The following is a 20,420-nucleotide window of genomic DNA, read 5'->3' as shown; positions in this document are numbered from 1 at the left end:
ACTCTGGTTAACAGACATACGGGTTTTTTCCCATACCAGCTAATTTAACCAACACCAGCTGGGTGTTCTTTAGTTCAATTCTGACACTTATTTACCTGGAGTTAGCATTAGATCCCACAGATTAAAAGCTCAGTTTTTCAAGACTGCTCCCTTACCCTCAATCTCAAGTGCCAGTTGCAAATAATGGATTCTCAGATTGCCCACAGCTTCTATCCAACAAGGTTAAGAATTGGGAGTTCCAGCAACTCCCTCCTCAGGTTTGATAATTTGCTAGAATGGCTAACAGATCTCTGGAAAACAGTTGATTTACGAGATTAATGGTTTATTACAAAAGAATACAACTCAGGAACCACCAGGTGGAAGAGATGAATAAGGAAGGCAAAGCATGTGGGAAAGGGCATGAATTTCCAGGAAAGCCACCCTTCTAGCACCTTCCCATGTTCACCAACCTGGAAGGTCTTTGAGCCCTTTCAGTTAGGATTTTTATGGACTCTTCTTTTCATAGAAATAGCTGGTTAAATCACTGACTGTTGGTTATTAGCTTAACCTCCAGCTTCTTTTCCCTTCCATGAAATGAGAGTGTACGGTGGGCTGGAAGTCCTAACCACCTAATCATGCATGGTTGGTCCTCTGGTGACCAGCCCCCTACCCTTAGGGGCTTTCCAGAAATCACCATATTAACATAAACTCAGATGTGGTTGAAAGAGACTTATTATGAGGATCAAAAGGTGTTCCTTTTACCACTTAGAAAATCCCAAGGGTTTTTAGGAGTTTTATGTCAGCTCCTTGGCTCTAGCATTCTTCTGGCACCTATTCTGGGTTATGAGTGGTTGGGAAGCAGGTATTTTGATAACCCAGAATATCTGTTGAAACAGTACTACAACCAAGAAAATTGCATTCACTAAAAGACAAATGGCCTCTACTTATCTGTTAGGTTAAATCTTTATATCAAAAGGTTAGAAAAATTGAAGGACCAGTTAGATATGTTTTAAGATGAGAGAGTAGAAAAGCTACATTATTTTATTATTTGCGCTGCGTTTTCAGGGCTGTCCTAGACTCTAAATCTGAAAAACAAAACATTGTTGACCAAAACATCAGTGATCAAATATGGTGGGAGAGGAGAGAATGCTGCTGCTGGTCCTTGGTGGTTATAGAATACAAGGGATTTTCAGTGCAGTTATTTCTCGGGAAGACTAATTAGCTAGTGACTAAGTAGTACTTATATTTGCTAGCTATGCAAGAAAGGATTCCTGAGCATAGGAAGAGAGAGATTTACCTCACTGAGAACGTCTTCACTAGATCTTGCCCTTGTTCCCCCAATTTTTTGGCTCTATCAGTATTTGGCTATCAGCAAAAAGATAAGGAAGCTTTCTCTTGAATGCTTTGGAAGAGATTAAAGAGCATAGGATTAATTTATTCATGTGTCAGAAAATTTAATTTACCCATGAAATACAAACTGTTTTAATGTTTTTTGGAAAAGGTTTGAAGTATTTTCATACTTGTTGATTTCTTTAGGTTCTCTATCTTTGAGCTAATTTTATTAATTTCTATATGTCTAGATAGTCATCCTTTTCATCTAGTTAAAATTTTATTAGGGTGTTATACAAAGTTCCCTTTTGTAGTCTTTTCAAATCCTCAAAGGTTTTAGCACTCTTCTTAGACCTAATACTTTGTTTTTGTTTTGTTTTTTGATAAGATTAAATCTAGCAATGTATTTCACTGATTTTTATTTGTAAACCATATTTATTTGAATTTTTTTATTATAATAGTGAAAGAACAGAAAAAAGAAAATGAATTAGAAACAACAGAAAAGGAAATTTCATTATGATTTACAAATACTCCTTTTTGGTTTTTTTTCTGGCTTTTGTTTTTTAATTCCTTTTTGGTAGTAAATGTGTAAGGCTATGAATTTTGCTCTGAATATAGCCTTTACTGCAGCTCACTTATGAGGTAGAAAGTTGTTTTTATTTTATAACTTAGTCTGTTTCTTCTTTGACACAAGTGTTGGATCATGAAAAAGCTTATATACTCATTTAGGAAAACTTGGGGACATTTTTTTTTTTTTTTAAATCTTTACACCTAATGTGGAGCTGGAACTCATGACCCTAAGACCAGGAATTGCATGCTCTATCAACTGAACCAGTCAGGTGCCCCAAACAGAACATTCTTGTGTTATCATTTCCTTAGGTTTTATAGCATGTATTCTGTTGTCAATACGCAATAAATGATAAAAACATCAAAAAATTGTTCCAGTCAGAAGTAATGTATTCATGTATATATGGATGATGTAAATAGGTTTCAATATCTATTCTCCAAACCAGAAATACTATAAAATATGGGCCATAATTATATGACAAATGTTGATATAATTATTAAGTTAAGCAAACTTTTTTACATACTTGCTCTGAGCAAGCAAATACTGCTAATATGTTAAGATTCTGGTAATAGCATAAGGTAGTTACTGGAGAGTAAAAAAAAATTCTTAGTTGGAAACTTCCACTCCTCTGAGAAACCTTGAAAATCAAACATGTTTTGTTTTTTATTTTTATTTATTTTTGTTAAGATTTTGTTTATTCATGAGAAACACACAAGAGAGAGGCAGAGACATAGACATAGAGGGAGAAGCAGGCACTTTGCAGAGAGCCGGATGCAGGACTAGATCCCCGGACCCCGGGATCACAACCTGAGCCAAAGCTCAACTGCTGAGCCACCCAGGCATCCCAACATGTTTTTTTTAATAAGACTTCAGAAAATGTTTTATATTCACATAGTTTTACATGTCTTTAAAAAATGCTATCAGGATTCAATAGTACAGAGGTAAGGAATAGTTCAGAAATATTATACCAAGATTTTGGCTTTAATTCTTAAAGTTATGTTAAGGAACTCAAAATTGAAAATAAGTGGTCATTCTTAGCTCAGGGTAAAAGGCTTATCATACAATATGAAGGTAGAAGGAATGAAAACATCAGGTTTTCTTTAATTGAGAAGTTGATCTTTTAACGCAACAGCTTTATCAGACTAGAACATTCACACAATTTCCACAGTAATTTTTTACTTCACACTATTTCCACAGTAATTTTTTACTTCAGAAAGTAAAAGTAGGCAACTTCATATTCTTTGGAGATTCAAATTATAGATAGAATGAAGTTCTTCAGAACATATGTCAAGCAGATATATTTGTTTTTATGATACAGATACAGTCCATGGAGCTCAATTATTTAAAAATTTGATAAGTATCAAATTCTTTTTTTCCCCATAAAATTTAATTCATTCAAGTATCTATAAAATTTCTTTTTTTTAATCTATAATATTTCTACATGGAAATAATAGCTGTTGCTAAGTAATAAGCAGTGCAAAAACTAATATTATCAATTGCTTTTGCCACCTTGAATTGATAAGATGATGTCAGAGGTATCTGGAAATGGTCACTGTGCATTTTGCCTTTCTAATATAGCTGCTGTTTTCTTGTCACCCATTTTATACTGACATTTGAGGTTAGAGCAGTTTTTGAAGTCTTAGCATTGTCAAGTCTTAGAGCTTAAAGGGGATGTAGGTAATTATTAAATTAATCTGATATGTTAATTTACTGTGGGTTGAATTAATTTTTTAAATCTTAAGTACAGTATTTTTATCTATACTCCCTTCAGTTAAAGGAGCCAGATTCAAACATTAGTTTTTTGGCTAATATTTATCTTTTGGGTTAAGTTGTAAACATTGATTAGGAAAGGATTTGTAATTCATTTCAACAAACTTCAAAAGAAAAAAAATTACATCTGCTTCAGGCAAGGCACCGTGTTAATTAATTGAACTTTTTAGGAGATAAAAAGGAAACTCTACTCTTTTTATTAGCTAAATATGCTACTACAGACCTGTAAGGAATTTTGTATTGGAAGCTTAAAGCTCAATGGCATTTCAAGAAAAGAGAAACAAACATTCAGGGAAAGCGTGGCAGAGGTGGGATTTGAGTATGTTTTGAAGGATAAATAAAATGTACATTGCAGAGGAACTAGTAACATGAACAAAGACACAAAGAAGATGGCAAAGGCAAGATTCTTTTTTTTTTTTTTTTTGGCAAGATTCTTTTTGGTTATAGTGTGCTTCTAGCACAGGAATATATGTGTGTCTAGCATAGGACTAAGGGGATCAGTCACATACTTAAAAGTGGTGGCTTTCAAATTTCACTGTTGCTACTCATCACCTGGGATGTCTGTTGAAATGTAGACTCCTATATTATACCTCTAGAAATCCGAATTCAGTAAACCAAGACTGAGAGCCAGGAATCCATTTGTTAAATAAGTACCTGAGATTATTGTAGGGACACATTTGTACAACTTGAAGCTTTAAACGTGTTCTTTTTGACACTAGTAAAAAACTACTGGAGTTCTGGAGTCTTACTGCCTCATTTGCTATGTGACCTTGGACAAGTAACTCCGTGTATCAGGTTCTGCATCTGTAAATATGAAGAGTAACAGTAATTATTTTTAGGATATTTTGAGACTTAAATGGGATGAGCCATTTTAAGTATTAAGCACAGTGGCTATAACGTAGAAATTGCTCAGTAAAAGTCATCTGTTTTGTAGCTATTGTCATCTAAGAAAAATATATTTTTTTTACTAGATTATAAGTCAGTCCATTAGTTTATTCTACCCTACATGCTTAATTAGACTACTTGGTATACTACCTTCTGTTTACTTTCGTCCTTTACCTGTTTATTCATCAAAACGCTTTGAAATGTAGTGAATGCGTACATTATTAAATATACATATAAAATATGAATGTCGTACTTGTTCTCAATTTGCTCACATTGGTTTTTATTTTAGTATTTGGTAATGAAATACATGGTTAGCAAATTCAGTACTTTTCCTACTTGAGGCAAAGCAATAGAACAATTCATTTGAATGAATGTTAATTCACTTAAAAATGCAAAAGTGGTATGAATATTGTTGGGGGTTTCAAGTCATTTAAAGATATAATTTAACAACAGAATAGGTACCCTGGGTGGCTCAATTGGTTAAGTGTCTGCCTTCAGGTCATGATCCTGGAGTTTGGGAATCAAACCCCACAATGGGCTTCCTTTTCAGTGGGGAGTCTGCTTCTCCCTCTGCCCCTCACTCTGCCTGTGCTCTCGCTTACTCTCTAATAAATAAAATCTTTAAAAAACTAAAAAATAGAACAAATAAGATATACTTTTAAAAGTAAAGCATCTTAGATTTTTCTTTTAAAAATTTGTTATTGGAGGGAAATTTTTTTAGAGGGAAATTTGACAGTACATATCACAACTTTATTTTTTTTTAAAGATTTTATTTATTTGGGATCCCTGGGTGGCTCAGCGGTTTAGCGCCTGCCTTCAGCCCAGGGCGTGATCCTGGAGTCCCGGGATCCCTGCATGGAGCCTGCTTCTCCCTCTACCTGTGTCTCTGCCTCTCTCTCTCTCTATGTGTGTGTCTCATGAATAAATAAATAAAATCTTTAAAAAAAAAGATTTTATTTATTCATGAGAGACACACAGAGAGAGGCAGAGACACAGGCAGAGGGAGAAGCGGGACCAGACCCTGGGATCATGCCCTGAGCCAAAGGCAGATGCTCAACCTCTGAGCTACCCAGGTGCCTTTGTATCACAACTTTAGAAAAGCATCAACTTTTGATGCCTAGAAATCTTCCCTATCGAAGTGTTTATATACAGTCAGTTGTCATTTTTTGCAATAGTTATGTTTTAGAAAGTCACTGTGAACACTGAATTAGTGAATACTGACTCCTTGCTCGTAAAGGAGTTACAAGGTTAGGTTCCAGTGAGCCTCTGGTTACAACATTTTTGTCAACTGATCAATTTATCTTGTCCCATTTGTGCTTCTGTTCCATATGTGATATTTAATGTATACTGTTGATTCATTAATATTGAACTCACAGCACTATAACTAATGTCCAAGTGAAGCTTATATAATGTTTTTTCTGTGAGGCACACCATAGCCTTCTTGGTTTACGGTACCCTAGACAGCATTTGGGAATTGACACCTGGGAGCCATTTTAAACAGTAACATCACCAATAAAACACAAAGTGGCACTAGTTAGACTGCTGAAAGGACACCTGTTTATGGTATGAGAGCCTCATTTGACATGAGCTGGGGACATGTGGATCTGTCAAATTTTCACAGCTCTGCGCATATGTGCAAATGACCACAAAAAACGACATGAGCGTTGATTTGGATGTTTACTGATAAATCTTAATAGAGTAGGCTAACTCACAAATAATTCACTCAAATTAAGTATTCATAGCAATTCAGCACCTTTCTCCAGGGAAGGAAAAAAAGAAAATCCTTCCATGTTTGGTGGTGTAACAAAGAAGGAAGTCACCCATGTACTCACCCAAAGCCTCCCATCTTTAAATCCCTGATAATTTTGGTAACTGCTCCTGAGACCAGTTTCCTGTCAAATTCTCATTAGGGTGTGTTTAAAGAACAGTTGGGTCCAGTGCCTTCCAAACAGGTTTATGCCAACCAGAGTCCTGTTACCCGAATTCAGGCCTTTTACAATGCTTTGTCTCCTTCCAGACACTTAGAACAAGGCCAGCTTTACTCTTTTCTTTCTGCCCCCCAAGGCTAGTGCTTCAGAGGCTTGATAAGGGAAGAGGAAGATGGTATCTCTTATTGGCTTATTTCCCTCTAAGACCTAGTTAGATGAGTGAGTTCATTCAGTTGACTCAACCACTTTGTTTTACTTTGAGAGCTAAATAAATTAAACCATTCTCCTAATTTAGAAAAATTATGTTCCTTAGTACCTAATTAACTAATATATGATACATTTTGAGCCAAAACATGCTCACTGTCTAAACCATAACATTATAATTTTGGTAGCCTATTTATTACAAATATAGGCACTGTGATAGGCAGAATTATGGCTTCCCAAAAAAATCCACATCTAATTCACAGGACCTGTGAATGTATTAGGTTACATAGCTAAGGGGAATTACAGTTGCTGATGGAATTAAGGTGGCTAAGTAACTGATTTTAAAGTACGGAGAATTAGCCTGTATTATCTAGGTGGGTCCAGTTTAGTAACAAGGGTTTTTAAGAGTGGAAGAGGAAAGCAGAAGAGTCAAAGAAATGTAACAGGCAGAAGCTTAGCCATGCAGCATTGCTAGCTTTGAAGATGAAAAGATTATTCCATGAGCCAAGGAATGCAGGCAGCTCTCAGAAGTTGGAAAAGGCAAGAAAACTAATTCTTACAGATTCTCTAGGAGAGAATGCCACCCCTGCTGACACCTTGATTTTAGCCTAGTGATACCAATGTCAGGCTTCTGAATGGTAAGATAATAAATTTGTGTTGTTTAAATCTAAGTGTTTTTTTTTTTTTTAGATTTTATTTATTCATGAGAGAGAGAGAGAGAGAGAGAGGCAGATCACAGGCAGAGGGAGAAGCAGGCTCCATGCAGGGAGCCCGATCTAGGACTCGATCCTAGGTCTCCAAGATCATACCCTGGGCTGACGGCAGCACTAAACCACTGAGCCACCCGGGCTGCCCAAGTGTTGTTTGTTTTTGTTTTTGTTTTTGTTTTAAGATTTTATTTATTCATGAGAAATAGAGGCAGAGACACAGGCAGAGGGAGAAGCAGGCTCTCTATAAGGGAGACTGATGTGGAACTTGAACCCAGGACCCCGGGATTATGACCTGAGCCCAAGGCAGACAGTCAACCACTGAGCTACCCAGGCATCCCTAAATCTACCAAGTTTGTGACAGTTTGTTATGGTAGCAATAGAAATAGGTAATTTGTTTTGGCTGAAGTTGAAGTAGAAAACAGACAAAACAAACAAACAAACAAAAACCCAGACAAAATCTGAGTTCATTCTACCTCTGGCTCTGTCTCTATTACTAGCTTTGTGACATAGAACCAAGTTACTTAATCTCAGGTTTTAATTTCCTCATTTATAAAACAGGAGTAATGCACATATGTTCAGTAGTTGCTGTCTGAATTAGTGCATTCAACACCTTTTTTTTTTTTTAAAAGATTTTATTTATTTATTTGTAAGAGAGACATAGAGGGAGAAGCAGGCTCCATGTAGGAAGCCCAGTGGATCTGGGACTCCAGGATCACGTCCTGAGCCAAAGGCAGACGCTCAACTGCTGAGCCACCCAGGCGTCCCAATCCAACACCTTTTTACTTTATATCTGTTATCTAAATTTTGTCTTATTTTATTTATTTATTTTTAAAATAGGCTCCACACCCAGTGTGGAACCCAACGTGGGGCCCAGTATGGGGCTTGAGGTCAATACCTGAACTGAGATCAGTAGTTGGATGATACTGACTGAGCCACCCAGGTGCCCCACATCTGTTATTTAAATTTTAATACAATGAGCATGGAGGAAATTAAAAATTTTCTCTTAATACAAGAAGAAGTTAGAAAATTGTGTTTAATGTCCTATGGACACTTAAAATTGTAAGAAAAGTTTTGGCCATATATATGACACTTATATGACAAAATGTGTCTCAGAATTGTCAAAAAATTGGCATTCTTTGCCAATAAGAAATTTGGGAAGACTCAGTTAATAATTTAGCATTCCTGCTTTCTTTAATGAAATAACTTATGTTTATTATTAAAGGAAACAGCTAAAAAAATTTTTTTAAAGGTTTTATTTGTTCATGACACAGAGAAAGAGGGAGAGCGAGAGAGAAAGAGAAGCAGAGACACAGGCAGAGGGAGAAGCAGACTCCATGTAGGGAGCCCAATGTGGGACTTGATCCCAGGACTTCAGGATCACCGGCCGGAGGCAGGCGCTAAACCGCTGAACCACCCAGGGATGCCGCTAAAAAACTTTTTAATTGTATATTACAAATATTAATATCAGGTGAAAAATTAACCAGTAAGTGATATATGTAGAAACTTAGATAAATTTGTATAGAGGCAGAGAAGTAGATAAATTAACCACTTCTTACTGTTTTATGCTGTTTTTTCCAATTCAACTAAGTTGAGCTCTCAGATTTAGTTTTATTATAACATTGGATTTATACTTATTGTATAGAGATCTGTAAAAGGTTATATGATGATTTTTCCCAGATGTTTTTTCTACTTTATTTTATTTTTAAAAAATATTTTATTTATTTACTCATGAGACACACACAGAGATAGAGAGAGAGAGAGAGAGAGAGAGAGAGAGAGAGAGAGAGGCAGAAACACAGGCAGAGGGAGAAGCAGGCTCCATGCAGGGAGCCTGACGTGGGACTTGATCCCCAGTCCCCAGGATCACGCCCTGGGCTGAAGGCAGCGCTAAACCGCTGAGCCACCAGGGCTGCCCTGGTTTTTCTACTTTATATAAAGTTTTCTGTTCAATTTGGAACAAGATATGAGGAAGGCATTTAGAGTGTGCTAATCCAAATTTTAAAAGATGTTTTTGAGATATTTTCCCAGCTCTCTTTGGGTTTCTAGCTAAAGGTGTGCTGTATAATTTGAAACTTTCTTAGAATGTCCTTAAGTCTTTTTTTAATACATATATATAAAAAAAGTATATCTTTGTAGTCTGTCTTACATCATTAGCTGTTCAGATCACAAGTTCGGGGAGTTAAAGAGGATAATCCTTTTTACATGTGTGTTGATGTCACATTTTCCATTCATATAAAAATCAGAGAAGTTTAATTTAAAACTTGATGAATTACTAATATAGTCTTACCATGGCTAATTCACTTAAGTAAAATAATTGTTGTGAAACATTAGTAGCATTTACTTAATGGGTGAAGTAGTAAGCACCTAGTGTTTTGATTGCCTAGACTCCCTTATTTTCTAAGATCTTCCCCATCTGCCATGTTTCGATGGTGATGCCACTGGCTGGAGGGGTCCGGGCTAGAAGTCCTGTAGGAATTTGTGGAGTTTATACTTAGAATCACTCTAAAATGAAGATCTATAACTCTGGAACTATTGGGAGCCATGTAAAGAAAGAGTCGAAAAAGCCATTTTGCCATTGGAGAGAAAAAGGACGCAGATGAACAGGGTAGCAGAGGTGAAAGGTGGAGAGAGACTGAAACAGACAAAGGGGAAGGAGGAGAGAGAAATCAGTAAGTAGGAAGGGGAGGAGGAGATGGGGAAGACAGGTCTGGAAGTGGGACAGACAGAAGGACCAGGAAAAACAAATAAATATGCTTTCTGTTATTTAAGTTCTTGGTTCTAGTCTTTCCCTATGACTGAATTCAATGAGAAAATCCTGTATGCTTTATAAAAATTTTCCTTTTTGCTTCAGCTACCATTAGTCAAATTCTGTCCCTGTGGGGCACCTGGGTGGCTCGGTGGTTGAGGGCTGCCTTTGGCTCAGGTTGTGATCCTGGAGTCCAGGAATTGAGTCCCACATCAGGCTCCCTGCAGGGAACTGGCTTCTCCCTCTGCCTATGTCTCTGCCTCTCTGTGTGTCTCTCATGAATAAATAAAATCTTAAAAAAAAAAAAATTCTGTCCTTGTAGCTAGAAGAGTCTTAACCAATGCAGATACATGGCTTTGTTCAAGTATGTGTTAGCTACTCTCCATATAATGTCAGTTAATTGTCACAGCCTTGCAAGATACATATTATTAATCCTGAAAAAAAAAAGGAGCTTTGGGTTTCAGAGCAATTTAAGTAATTTGATAAAGGAGCACAGTTAGCTAATGAATGACAGAACCAGGATTGAAATTTAGGTCTTACTCCAAAGCTAGTTCTTAACTCATTCACTCTAAAAATATTGGATGTTAGCTGTGGGGTAGATAGTAGGCCAAGCTACAATAGAGACAAAAAATTTGCTGTCCCAGAGTTTACAGTTCAGAGGAAGATAGAGACAAGCAATGACAATTCAGGGTAGTAAATGGTTGGGGAAGGGAATAAAATATGCTGTAAGAGTACTTGAGACTTCAGGGAAGATTCCTTGAATCTTTAAGCTAAGACCTGAAGGTTGGGTAGTCTTAAGTCAAGCATAAGAAAAGGTAGGTTTTTTGTTTTTGTTTTTGTTTTTTTTTAAAGTAGGTTTTGCCAAGTATGTATGAAAAGAACATGGTGTGTTTAATATGAGAAACATAGAATGCAGGAGATGAATGGAAAGAGAAATCAGAAGAGGTTTAAAAAAAATCATGCAGAGCCTTCTGTTTCATGTTAAGGTGTTTTAGGAGCAAGAGGGAATTAGGGCCATTGAAGGCTCCTGTTAACCTTTATAACTGTCAGTTATTTTGACCAGGAAAATGGATTTATTCGGGTATAGCAGAGCATTGCAATTTGAGACACCATGGGCAAGTCGAGATCAAAAGAGAAGAGTATTACTTTGTAGAGAAAAGGAGAAAGTTGGAAGTTGAACAAAAGTCCTTTAGGGAAAATTGAGACTTCAGAATGGTGAGATTTCTCATTGGCTGATAGTGGTATTTTCTTATTGGCTGAGCTTGTTGCTGAGCAAGGAGAAATTCTTCTTTCCTCCCGTTGGAGAAGTAGGCTTCCTGTTGGAAGTGAGAGGTATGTCTTTTCCTATTGGGGCCCACAATGGGGGAAAAGCTGTAGGGCATGAGAACTCCCCCTTCTGGCCTCCCAACTCCATTTGAAATGAGGTTTCATTTATTCATTTTCACATTCCTAATCAGATTTTCTTTATAGAAGACACATCTTCACACTACAACCAGAAAAGATGGAAAGAGGGCATCCTGGGTGGCTCAGTGGTTTAGCGTTGCCTTCAGCCCAGGGTGTGATCCTGGAGACCCTGGATCGAGTCCCACTTCGGGCTCCCTGCATAAAGCCTGCTTCTCCCTCTGCCTGTGTCTCTGCCTCTCTCTTTGCATCTCTCTGTGTCTCTCATGGATAAATAAAAAAATAAAATAAAGATGGAAAGACTGTAACACAAGAGGTATGGAGGTCAGTTAAGGAAGCTTTTGCATTAATACAAATGATTAGTAGCCATGTGAAGTAGTAATTTAATTGGAGAAGTAGAAGAATTTTGGAGATTACAGGGTAGTGTGGTCAGCTCCTGGTGACTGATTAGATATATGGAGTATGAGTTAAGAATGACTCTCAGGAGTCTAAGGTAGTGTCTACTTACCATTCATTGAAACATGGGTAATAGAGAAAGAAGAGTGGGTGTTGATGGGAAAGATGACAGATCCCATTTTGGAGACAGTAAATTTGAGATTCTTGGAAGGTGTTAACAGTGGCTGCCCAGCTAAAAGCCAGTTAAAAGAGACTCAGTGAGTGAGTATTTTGGCAAAACTAGAACTAATTTTTCATCTTCACTATGTTTCTGGGAGAGAATGCCTGTAGGTATATATATAATAAGTTTTGATATTTTAGAAGATCTGAGACTTCTGTTCATTTAAAAAAGTAAAACCATGTTCTCTTGCAACAAATTGCTAGAAAGTCATTGCTTGCCTTTGCCCTTCTACTTTACAATTACTACTATTCTGTAGACTGTAGAGGAAAAAAGAGGCCTAGTTTTTAAAATTTATTTTTTAAAGATACTATTTATTTGGGATGGAGAGTGAGAGAAAGAGCATCAGCAGAGGGGAGGGGCAAAGGGAGAGGTGGTTTTAATGTTAGAGTTTTAATGTTACTTTAAAAAACTTTTTTAAATGTAATATACATTTTAGGTATTCTTTACATATATCTTACATTAGGTCTTATGGCTGATCTGATGCCAGATTTCATTAAAGAAACCATAAGGAACCACGAGGAATTTAGAACAATTGGGCTTACTTTTTCTTTAAGGTGAATTGTTGGTATATCTAAAATGAAAAAAAAAAAAAGTAGAAAATTGCTATCAGTGAGCCCTGCAAGCTCAGTTTTCCATTGCTCACATTTTCTGTTCTGTTCTCCTTTGACTCTCGGAAAATTAAGTTCTTTGTTTGCTTTTATAAGACAAAGTGCACGCCCTTTAGTAGTCTGCTGTTTCCTCCTTTCCATCTATGTTTTCTATTCTTTCCTAGTCCTGCTTGCCCTTTGTGCTTTATGCTAAAGGGAAGAGATTTAAAAATGAAAGTTGAAGAAAAATCCTCCTTTATGTTTATGGTCTATAGAGCATTATGACCTGTGGAGAACTGATCATTTCAAATCTTATGATTAATTCTATAAATTTATTTCTTTGGCATTTCTTACAGATTTAAAACTTAGTTGTAAACTGGAGCTATTTGGGCAAAATGACAAACTAGGGCTCCCTCTTTCCCTGGATACAGCATATAATAATTGCTCAGCTTGCTAGAGGTAGTTTACAGATACAATGTAGGTGTGTTTTTTTTTAACAGTTCAAAGGTATGTTAAGTTATCTGAGAAATATTAATCACTGTTAATAAGGCAACATGGTCATGGTGCAGAGGGGTGGGGTACTGTTTTCAGTTAGACTTGTATTGTAGGTGGGGCAGTGAAGCTGACTGCCAATAGTGTATCATGTTTGTAACATTTTCTAAAGGCTAATGTTTAGTAACTTAATCAAAGAACACACAAAGCTTTCCTAGAGGCTCTATATGGGTAGTGGAGAGAAGGTAACTCAGAAGACTTAGCCTCAACTCCTAGAGTAAGTCAATCTCCCCAGGCCTCAGGTTCCTTATATGATGCAGAGATTATCCTTATTCTTTTGCTGGTAACATACTAGGATTATTGTGGGATCAAATTAAGTAATAAAGTACTTTGGAAACAAAGCATTGTCAAAGTATAAATTTTTTTTAAAAGATTTTATTTATTCTTGAGAGACCTAGAGAGGCAGAGACATAGGCAGAGGGAGGAGAAGCAGGCTCCCTGCAAGTAGCCCAATGTGGGACTTGATCCGGGGACTCTGGGATCACACTCTGAGTCAAAGGCAGACACTCAACCGCTGAGCCACCCAGGTGTCCCATATATAAAATATTATTAAATTTTTTTTTAATTTATTTATGATAGTCACAGAGAGAGAGAGAGGCAGAGACACAGGCAGAGGGAGAAGCAGGCTCCATGCACCCACCGGAAGCCCGATATGGGATTCGATCCCGGGTCTCCAGGATCGCCCTGGGCCAAAGGCAGGCGCCAAACCGCTGCACCACCCAGGGATCCCTATAAAATATTTTTAAAACGAAATACCTCAACACACTGCACAGTGTGTTACCTGCTAATGATTGAGCCAGATGCATTAAAAAATATATCAAATTTGCTCCAGCTCTACTAGTCACACTGTAACAAAGCAGGTTCAATATAGGCAGTTCTGCTATATGACCATGTACATATGTATAAAGTTGAAAAACATTTTTTCCTGACCTTTGGAATTGATGTTAGGAAATGGTTGGAAAACCTGGAAGTATTTATAGAATTTTTGCTATGGTTGGCCCTTTGGAGGGAAACAACTTGTTGGGTTGTTGGATAGAATTACTCAGGGCTACATTTCAATTCAGTAATTTATTCTTTCAACAAAAATGAAATTAATGTTCATATATCTAAAGTAGTTTGAGTTAATTAGAAGGAAATATAAGATACTTGCAAGACTCCTTGGTAGCTCAGTCGGTTAAGCGCTTAACTCTTGATTTTGGCTCTGGTTATTCTTGGAGTCGTGAGACAAAGCTCCTTGTCAGGCTACACACTCAGTATGGAGTCTATTTGAGGTTCTCTTCCTCTCTCTCCCTCTACCTCTCCTGCATTCACGGGCACTTTCAATAAATAAAGTCTTTTTTTTTTAAGATTTTTTATTTATTTATTCATAGAGACACAGAGAGAATGAGAGGCAGAGACACAGGCAGAGGTAGAAGCAGGCTCCATGCAGAGAGCCCGACGTGGGACTCGATCCAGGATCTCCAGGATCACGCCCTGGGCTGCAGGCGGCACTAAACCGCTGCGCCACCGGGGCTGCCCAAATAAAGTCTTTTTAAAAGATTTTATTTTATTTATTGATGAGAGATAGAGAGAGGCAGAGACACAAGCAGAGAGAGAAGCACGCTCCATGCAGGTAGCCTGATGTGGGATTCGATCCCAGGATTCCAGGATCATGCTCTGGGCCAAAGGCAGGTGCTAAACCGCTGCGCCACCCAGGGATCCCAATAAAGTCTTTTTTAAAAAAGAAAAAACCCTTGTGACATATGCTCTGTTCCCTGTTGTTATTTATTCTGGCCTCTTCTTTCTTCTTCTTCTTTTATATTGTACTTCAGCACTGAACTCTATGGTTTCAAAATTCACTTTGTTCTCTCTTGTCTGTGGGCTTTTGAACATCCTGCTATTTCCGCCTAAAACACAGTCTTTGATTTGTGTAGTTAACTTTTAATTGGCTTTTTTGTCTTCCCTAGCCCTAAGTCTGTATTTTGGAATTTGAACAGTATTGGGGAAAGCAGGTTAGGAAAGTAAATTGGGGAAATTAATCTGGAATACCTCTATAAATATTTATAAAAGTCTTTATAAATCTTTACTTTTAAGATTATTAGGTAGTCAACATGTTAGAAACGCTTTTGGTAGAATTAGAGGTTGAGAATCACCATAAATTGCCAAAATGTGAAGCAGAATTATAGAAATGGAGGTGATCTGAAGACAGACAAAATAAGCATTTATTGAAAAAATATTTATTGATGCTTATTATGTTCTTAGCTTTATTCTAAGGGAATAGAGGAGTGAAGGTGATAAAAATTCCACTCCTCTAATATTTAGAAAATACAAAGAATGCCTATAGATCATAAGAAAAAGAAACCCCTATAGAAAAGTGAACAAGTCTTGAACAGACCTCTCACAAAGGAGAATGGCCAGTAAACATGTAAAGGCACTCATATCATTAGTAATTGTGAATGTAAAGTTAAAATCACAAGAGACCACCATACATCCACCAGACAGATTGAAAATGCTAAGTACTTGTGAAGATGTGAAAATGGTAACTCTCACACTCTGCTGTTGGGAGTATAAGCTGGTACAGCCACCCTGGAAAACTGTCCAGCAGTGTATACCCTGTGACCCAGTAATCTATCTACTGCAAGGTATATTTCCAGTACAATGGTTGCTCTCAGTATGCTTCCTGATCTGAGTGATGAGTTACATTGGTATTCCGTTTCTGCTAATTCATTGAGGTGTACATTTGTATGTGTTATACTTAATACTTTTTTTCAGTTTTCCCATTCTTATATTCTGGAAAGGGGAGCCGTCATTATCAAAATCATCACCATGATAACAAACATTAATGAGTTATATATGCCAGGTACTGTTTTAGGTGCATTACAGATAACTCCTCAACAATTCCAGGAGGCTTACTTTTATTATCCTCATTTTATAGTTGAGGAAACTGAGACACAGAAAGGTTGAGTAGCTTGCCAAAGCTCACACAGCTAAGTGGTGGACAGTCATATGAGAAATAGTAAGGGGCCATTTTACTTCTCTGCTCCTGAAAACTTGCCTCTTCAGCAAAACTGTTGATATTTTTAGTTCCACACTTTTTCTTGCCCATTATCCAGGGAAAATGAGAAAGTAGTTCAGGTGTGTTGAGGAATCAAGGTAAAACTTTGCATATACATTTGACCCTTGAACAATTTAGGGGTTTGGAGTGCTGAGCCCCCACACAGTCAAATTCATGTATAACTTTTGAATCCCCTAAAACTTAACAACTGATAGTCTACAATTAACCAGGAGCCTTAACAATAACACAAATAGTTAATACATGTTTTGTATGCTACATGTATTAAACACTGTATTCTTTACAATAAAGAGAAAATGTTAATATCATAAGGAAGAGAAAATATTTACAGTACTGTAAAAAACCTGTGTATAAGTAGACCTGTGCAATCAAACCTGTGTGGTTGGAGTCAACTTGTATTAACCTGATTTTAGCACAAAAATTTATTTCAATTTGAAAGGTTTTCACTCTACATTTTGCTAAAATGTGCATCTGTATAGCTAAAAGCAAGAATTTATGCTAAACAGAATAGTCATGATGGTACCTTCTAGACTCACAGTCATTAAAGGAGAACCATGTAGTAGGCACCTGATGGCTAAACCATAATTGGTCAGCAAGTTAGGGCTTTTGCTTTTATTCTCCTTCATATCGTTGCAAACTTGGACAAATCAAGCAGTGGCTGTGGGAAATTGCGGGAACCTGGATAGACCACAAATGAATCAAAATTATAAGTAAGCAGAAGTTATGAGGTAGGGAACAGCTATCCCAGTAGAGCAAAAGAGCTGGTTAAAGCATCAAGAGCACTGAAATAGAGATGCTGAATCCAGGAAGTAATAAGCTCCTAGCAATAAAGCAATGATAACGTACTGTCAAGATACGCATTCAAACTGAAACACCAGCCTTTGGGGATTAATCTGTATGATCACATTGTTCTGTAGTTTCTGACTTATGAGATTTTTACCTTCTGCCCATTACCATTTTTATCTTTAGATTAAAACCCCTTCTTGAGTTCAGAACAGCTTTCCGAGCATTAAGCTAAGTATAAATTTTATTTTTTAAAGATTTTATTTATTTATTCATAGAGACAGAGAGAGAGAGAGAGGCAGAGACACAGGCAGAGGGAGAAGCAGGCATCATACAGAGAGCCTGACGTGGGACTCGATCCAGGGTCTCCAGGATCACGCCCTGGGCTGCAGGCGACGCTAAACCGCTGCGCCACCGGGGCTGCCCCCTAAGTATAAATTTTAGACTTACTGTGTGGGCACATATGGAAATGATACTTTAAAAATTATTTTCTTTTCTTGAAATTAAAAGGAAAATCCCACAGAGTACTTTAAGCAATTATAGTAAAACACTTAAAATGTCCATTTGTTTGAAAGTGATCATTATTAAAGAATAATATTTTGATTGGGATTTCATTGAATCCATAGATTGCTTTGGGTGTTATAGACATTTTACCAATATTAATTCTTACAATCCATGAACATGGTATACCTTGACATTTGTTTGCATTGTCTTCAGTTTCGTTCATTAATGTCTTATAACTTCCAGTATATCAGTCTTTCACCTCTGGTTAAATTTATTCTGAGGTGTTTTATTCTTTTTGGTACAATTACAAATGGGATTATTTTCTTCATTCTTTTTCTGCTATTTAATTATTACTGTGTAGAAGTGCAACGGATTTCTGTAACTTAGTTTTGTATCCTGCAGCTTAACCGAGTTCATTTATTAGTTCTAATAGTTTTTTGTTGGAGCCCTTAGAGTTTCTATATATTGTATCATGTCATCTGCGTGTAGTGACATTTTCACTTCTTCCTTACCAATTTGGATGCCCTTAATTCTTGTCTGATTACTGCAGTATAGCTACCTCTTAAATGTTTTATAGCCAGGGTTATAAATGTTCACTCCTTCTTTGAGAATTTAAGAGTCAGTCATCTTATCATTGACCTACTTCTTTTTGAATGCCACATAAGAAAGGAAAAGCTGTAAAACAAGAATGACCTTTAAAAGTAAGTAAATTAATGAAAGTTCCATTCAGTGCTCCCACAGGAAGTGAATATAATAATTCAGATTTTGCAATATTGGTAACCTTGGTAAGCCAGTTTGTAAGAGATGAGTAACTCTTGATATTTAAGAAATGTATTGCCAATAATTTGAGGATAAGGTGGGAATTAGTCCAGGAAGCAAAAAACAAGATACCAAATGGAATAAGATGAGAGAGTCCCATAAAAAAAAAAAAAACTCCCCAAAAGTACATTGGCGGTTTTAAGGATAATGAGGGGGAAAACTTGAATGGAAAATAACATTTGTGATGATCTTCAGTGATTGGATAGAACATTAGCAGGTAGAGAAGTTTTAGATGTAAAATCCCTACACACTTGGGAAAGCATAGGGCATATGTATTGGGAAAACAGGAAAGTGTGTGTATATAGATAAGCATGAGGAAATAATAGGAGATAAAGTTGGAAAGATAGATTGGGATCAAATTTGGTAAGCATTGGGAGTATGACTGTAGATAAGGAAAAGTTACAGAGCTACCTGGTCCTATAAATGGTAACTGCTAGCTACAAATACATATTGAACACTTGAAGTATACTTGGTCCGAAATTGAGATATACTGTAAGTTTAAAATACATAATGGATTTCTGAGACTTAGTACAAAAAAAAACTCATTAAAATTTTTTTATATTGATGACCATGTTGAAATTATATTTTAGATGTACTAGATTAAATAAAATATATTGTTAAAATCCATTTTACCTATTCCTTTTTTTAAAAAAATGTGGCTGCTAGAAGATTGAGAATTATATATGTGGCTCAGATTATATTTCTATCACAGAGGGCTGGTACAGATAGAAGGAATACAACCAGTATTTGCTAGTGCTTACTTCATGCTACATATTGCCTTGAACTTGTAATAAGTTTAAGTTAATCCTCATAGAAAGCCTTATGAAGTAGGTGTTATTATTATTATTCTTTTTCAAGTAACTGGGGTACAGAGAGGTCGAGCAACATACCTGAAATCACTCCACTACTGAGTAGGAAGCCAGGATTCCCACTGGGCCTCTTGGCTTCAGATCCAGGGGCTTTCCCAGCACATTATTTAATGTTGTCATTGGACCATTTAAGATGTTTGAGCTGGAGAATGACATGGTTGGAATGATGCTTCAACAGAATGGCAATAAAGATAAGTGAGGAGAAGGAACTTCATTTTTAGCTGTCTAGTCTTTTGTTTGCTTTATTTTATTAATGTTACTTTTTTTGCAGGAGAAAAATTCCTTGTTTAAGGTGAAGTTTTGAATTGTATTTTTTTGAAGTATACTTTATATTAACCACTTCTTAAAATATTTGCCTGTCACCTTATAGATTTGATAATGGGCTGCATTAAAAGTAAAGAAAACAAAAGTCCAACCATTAAATATAGAACTGAAAATACTGCAGAACCTGTAAGTACAAGTGTCAGCCATTATGGAACAGAACACACTGCAGTGGCACCATCATCTTCGACAAAGGGAGCATCTGTTAATTTTAGCAGTCTTTCCATGACGCCATTTGGAGGATCCTCAGGAGTGACACCTTTTGGAGGAGCATCTTCTTCATTCTCAGTGGTGCCAAGTTCATATCCTGCTGGTTTAACAGGTGAGATTTAAAGGGACAATTCTGTTGTCAGTTTGAGAATGTGACCTTAGGCAGGCAGTACACAAAGTTTTGGCCTGAGGTAAGAAAAATAACTTACTGGGGATTTATATAAGTTTATATGAATTAAAGCTTCTAACCTAAAAATTAAAGCTATATGTTATACGTGGATATTGTTCTGGAAAATTTGGGAATAATTTGGTGATTATCTACCGGTTATACCATTATTTCATTAATTCATTTTTCAAGTAATTATTAAGTGCCTACTATGTGGCAGGCACTGGGGATATAAAGATTAAAAACATACACCCCTCCCTCAAGAATGTTATGATTTTTCAGGTTTATAAAGTACTATCTGATATTAAAGTATTCTAGTAGTTACATAATATTAATCAAATGGCAATACTACGATGATAATACAGTTTTACTATCAGATATTGATTTAAAAAATGAAAGTCCTTGGGCAGCCCTGGTGGCT

At 36.6% G+C, this 20,420-nt stretch overlaps 1 protein-coding gene across 2 annotated transcripts in view; it reads left to right on the top strand.

Moving 5' to 3' along the window:
- The window catches only part of YES1 (YES proto-oncogene 1, Src family tyrosine kinase), a 63,359-nt gene that overhangs the window by 17,508 nt on the left and 25,431 nt on the right, over positions 1–20,420 (top strand). For both annotated transcript variants that reach the window (XM_055323769.1, XM_055323768.1), the window contains exon 2: positions 19,673–19,945. In XM_055323769.1, the coding sequence (XP_055179744.1) occupies positions 19,681–19,945 (265 nt within the window). In that variant the 5' untranslated portion in view covers positions 19,673–19,680. The remainder of the gene's footprint in view (positions 1–19,672; positions 19,946–20,420) is intronic.

This window comes from Nyctereutes procyonoides, unplaced genomic scaffold (assembly GCF_905146905.1).
Source record: "Nyctereutes procyonoides isolate TBG_1078 unplaced genomic scaffold, NYPRO_anot_genome, whole genome shotgun sequence".
In the NCBI taxonomy this organism is placed as follows: domain Eukaryota; kingdom Metazoa; phylum Chordata; class Mammalia; order Carnivora; family Canidae; genus Nyctereutes; species Nyctereutes procyonoides.
Note: the sequence above shows the minus strand (reverse complement) of the source record. Positions and strands in the feature narration are given on the sequence as shown.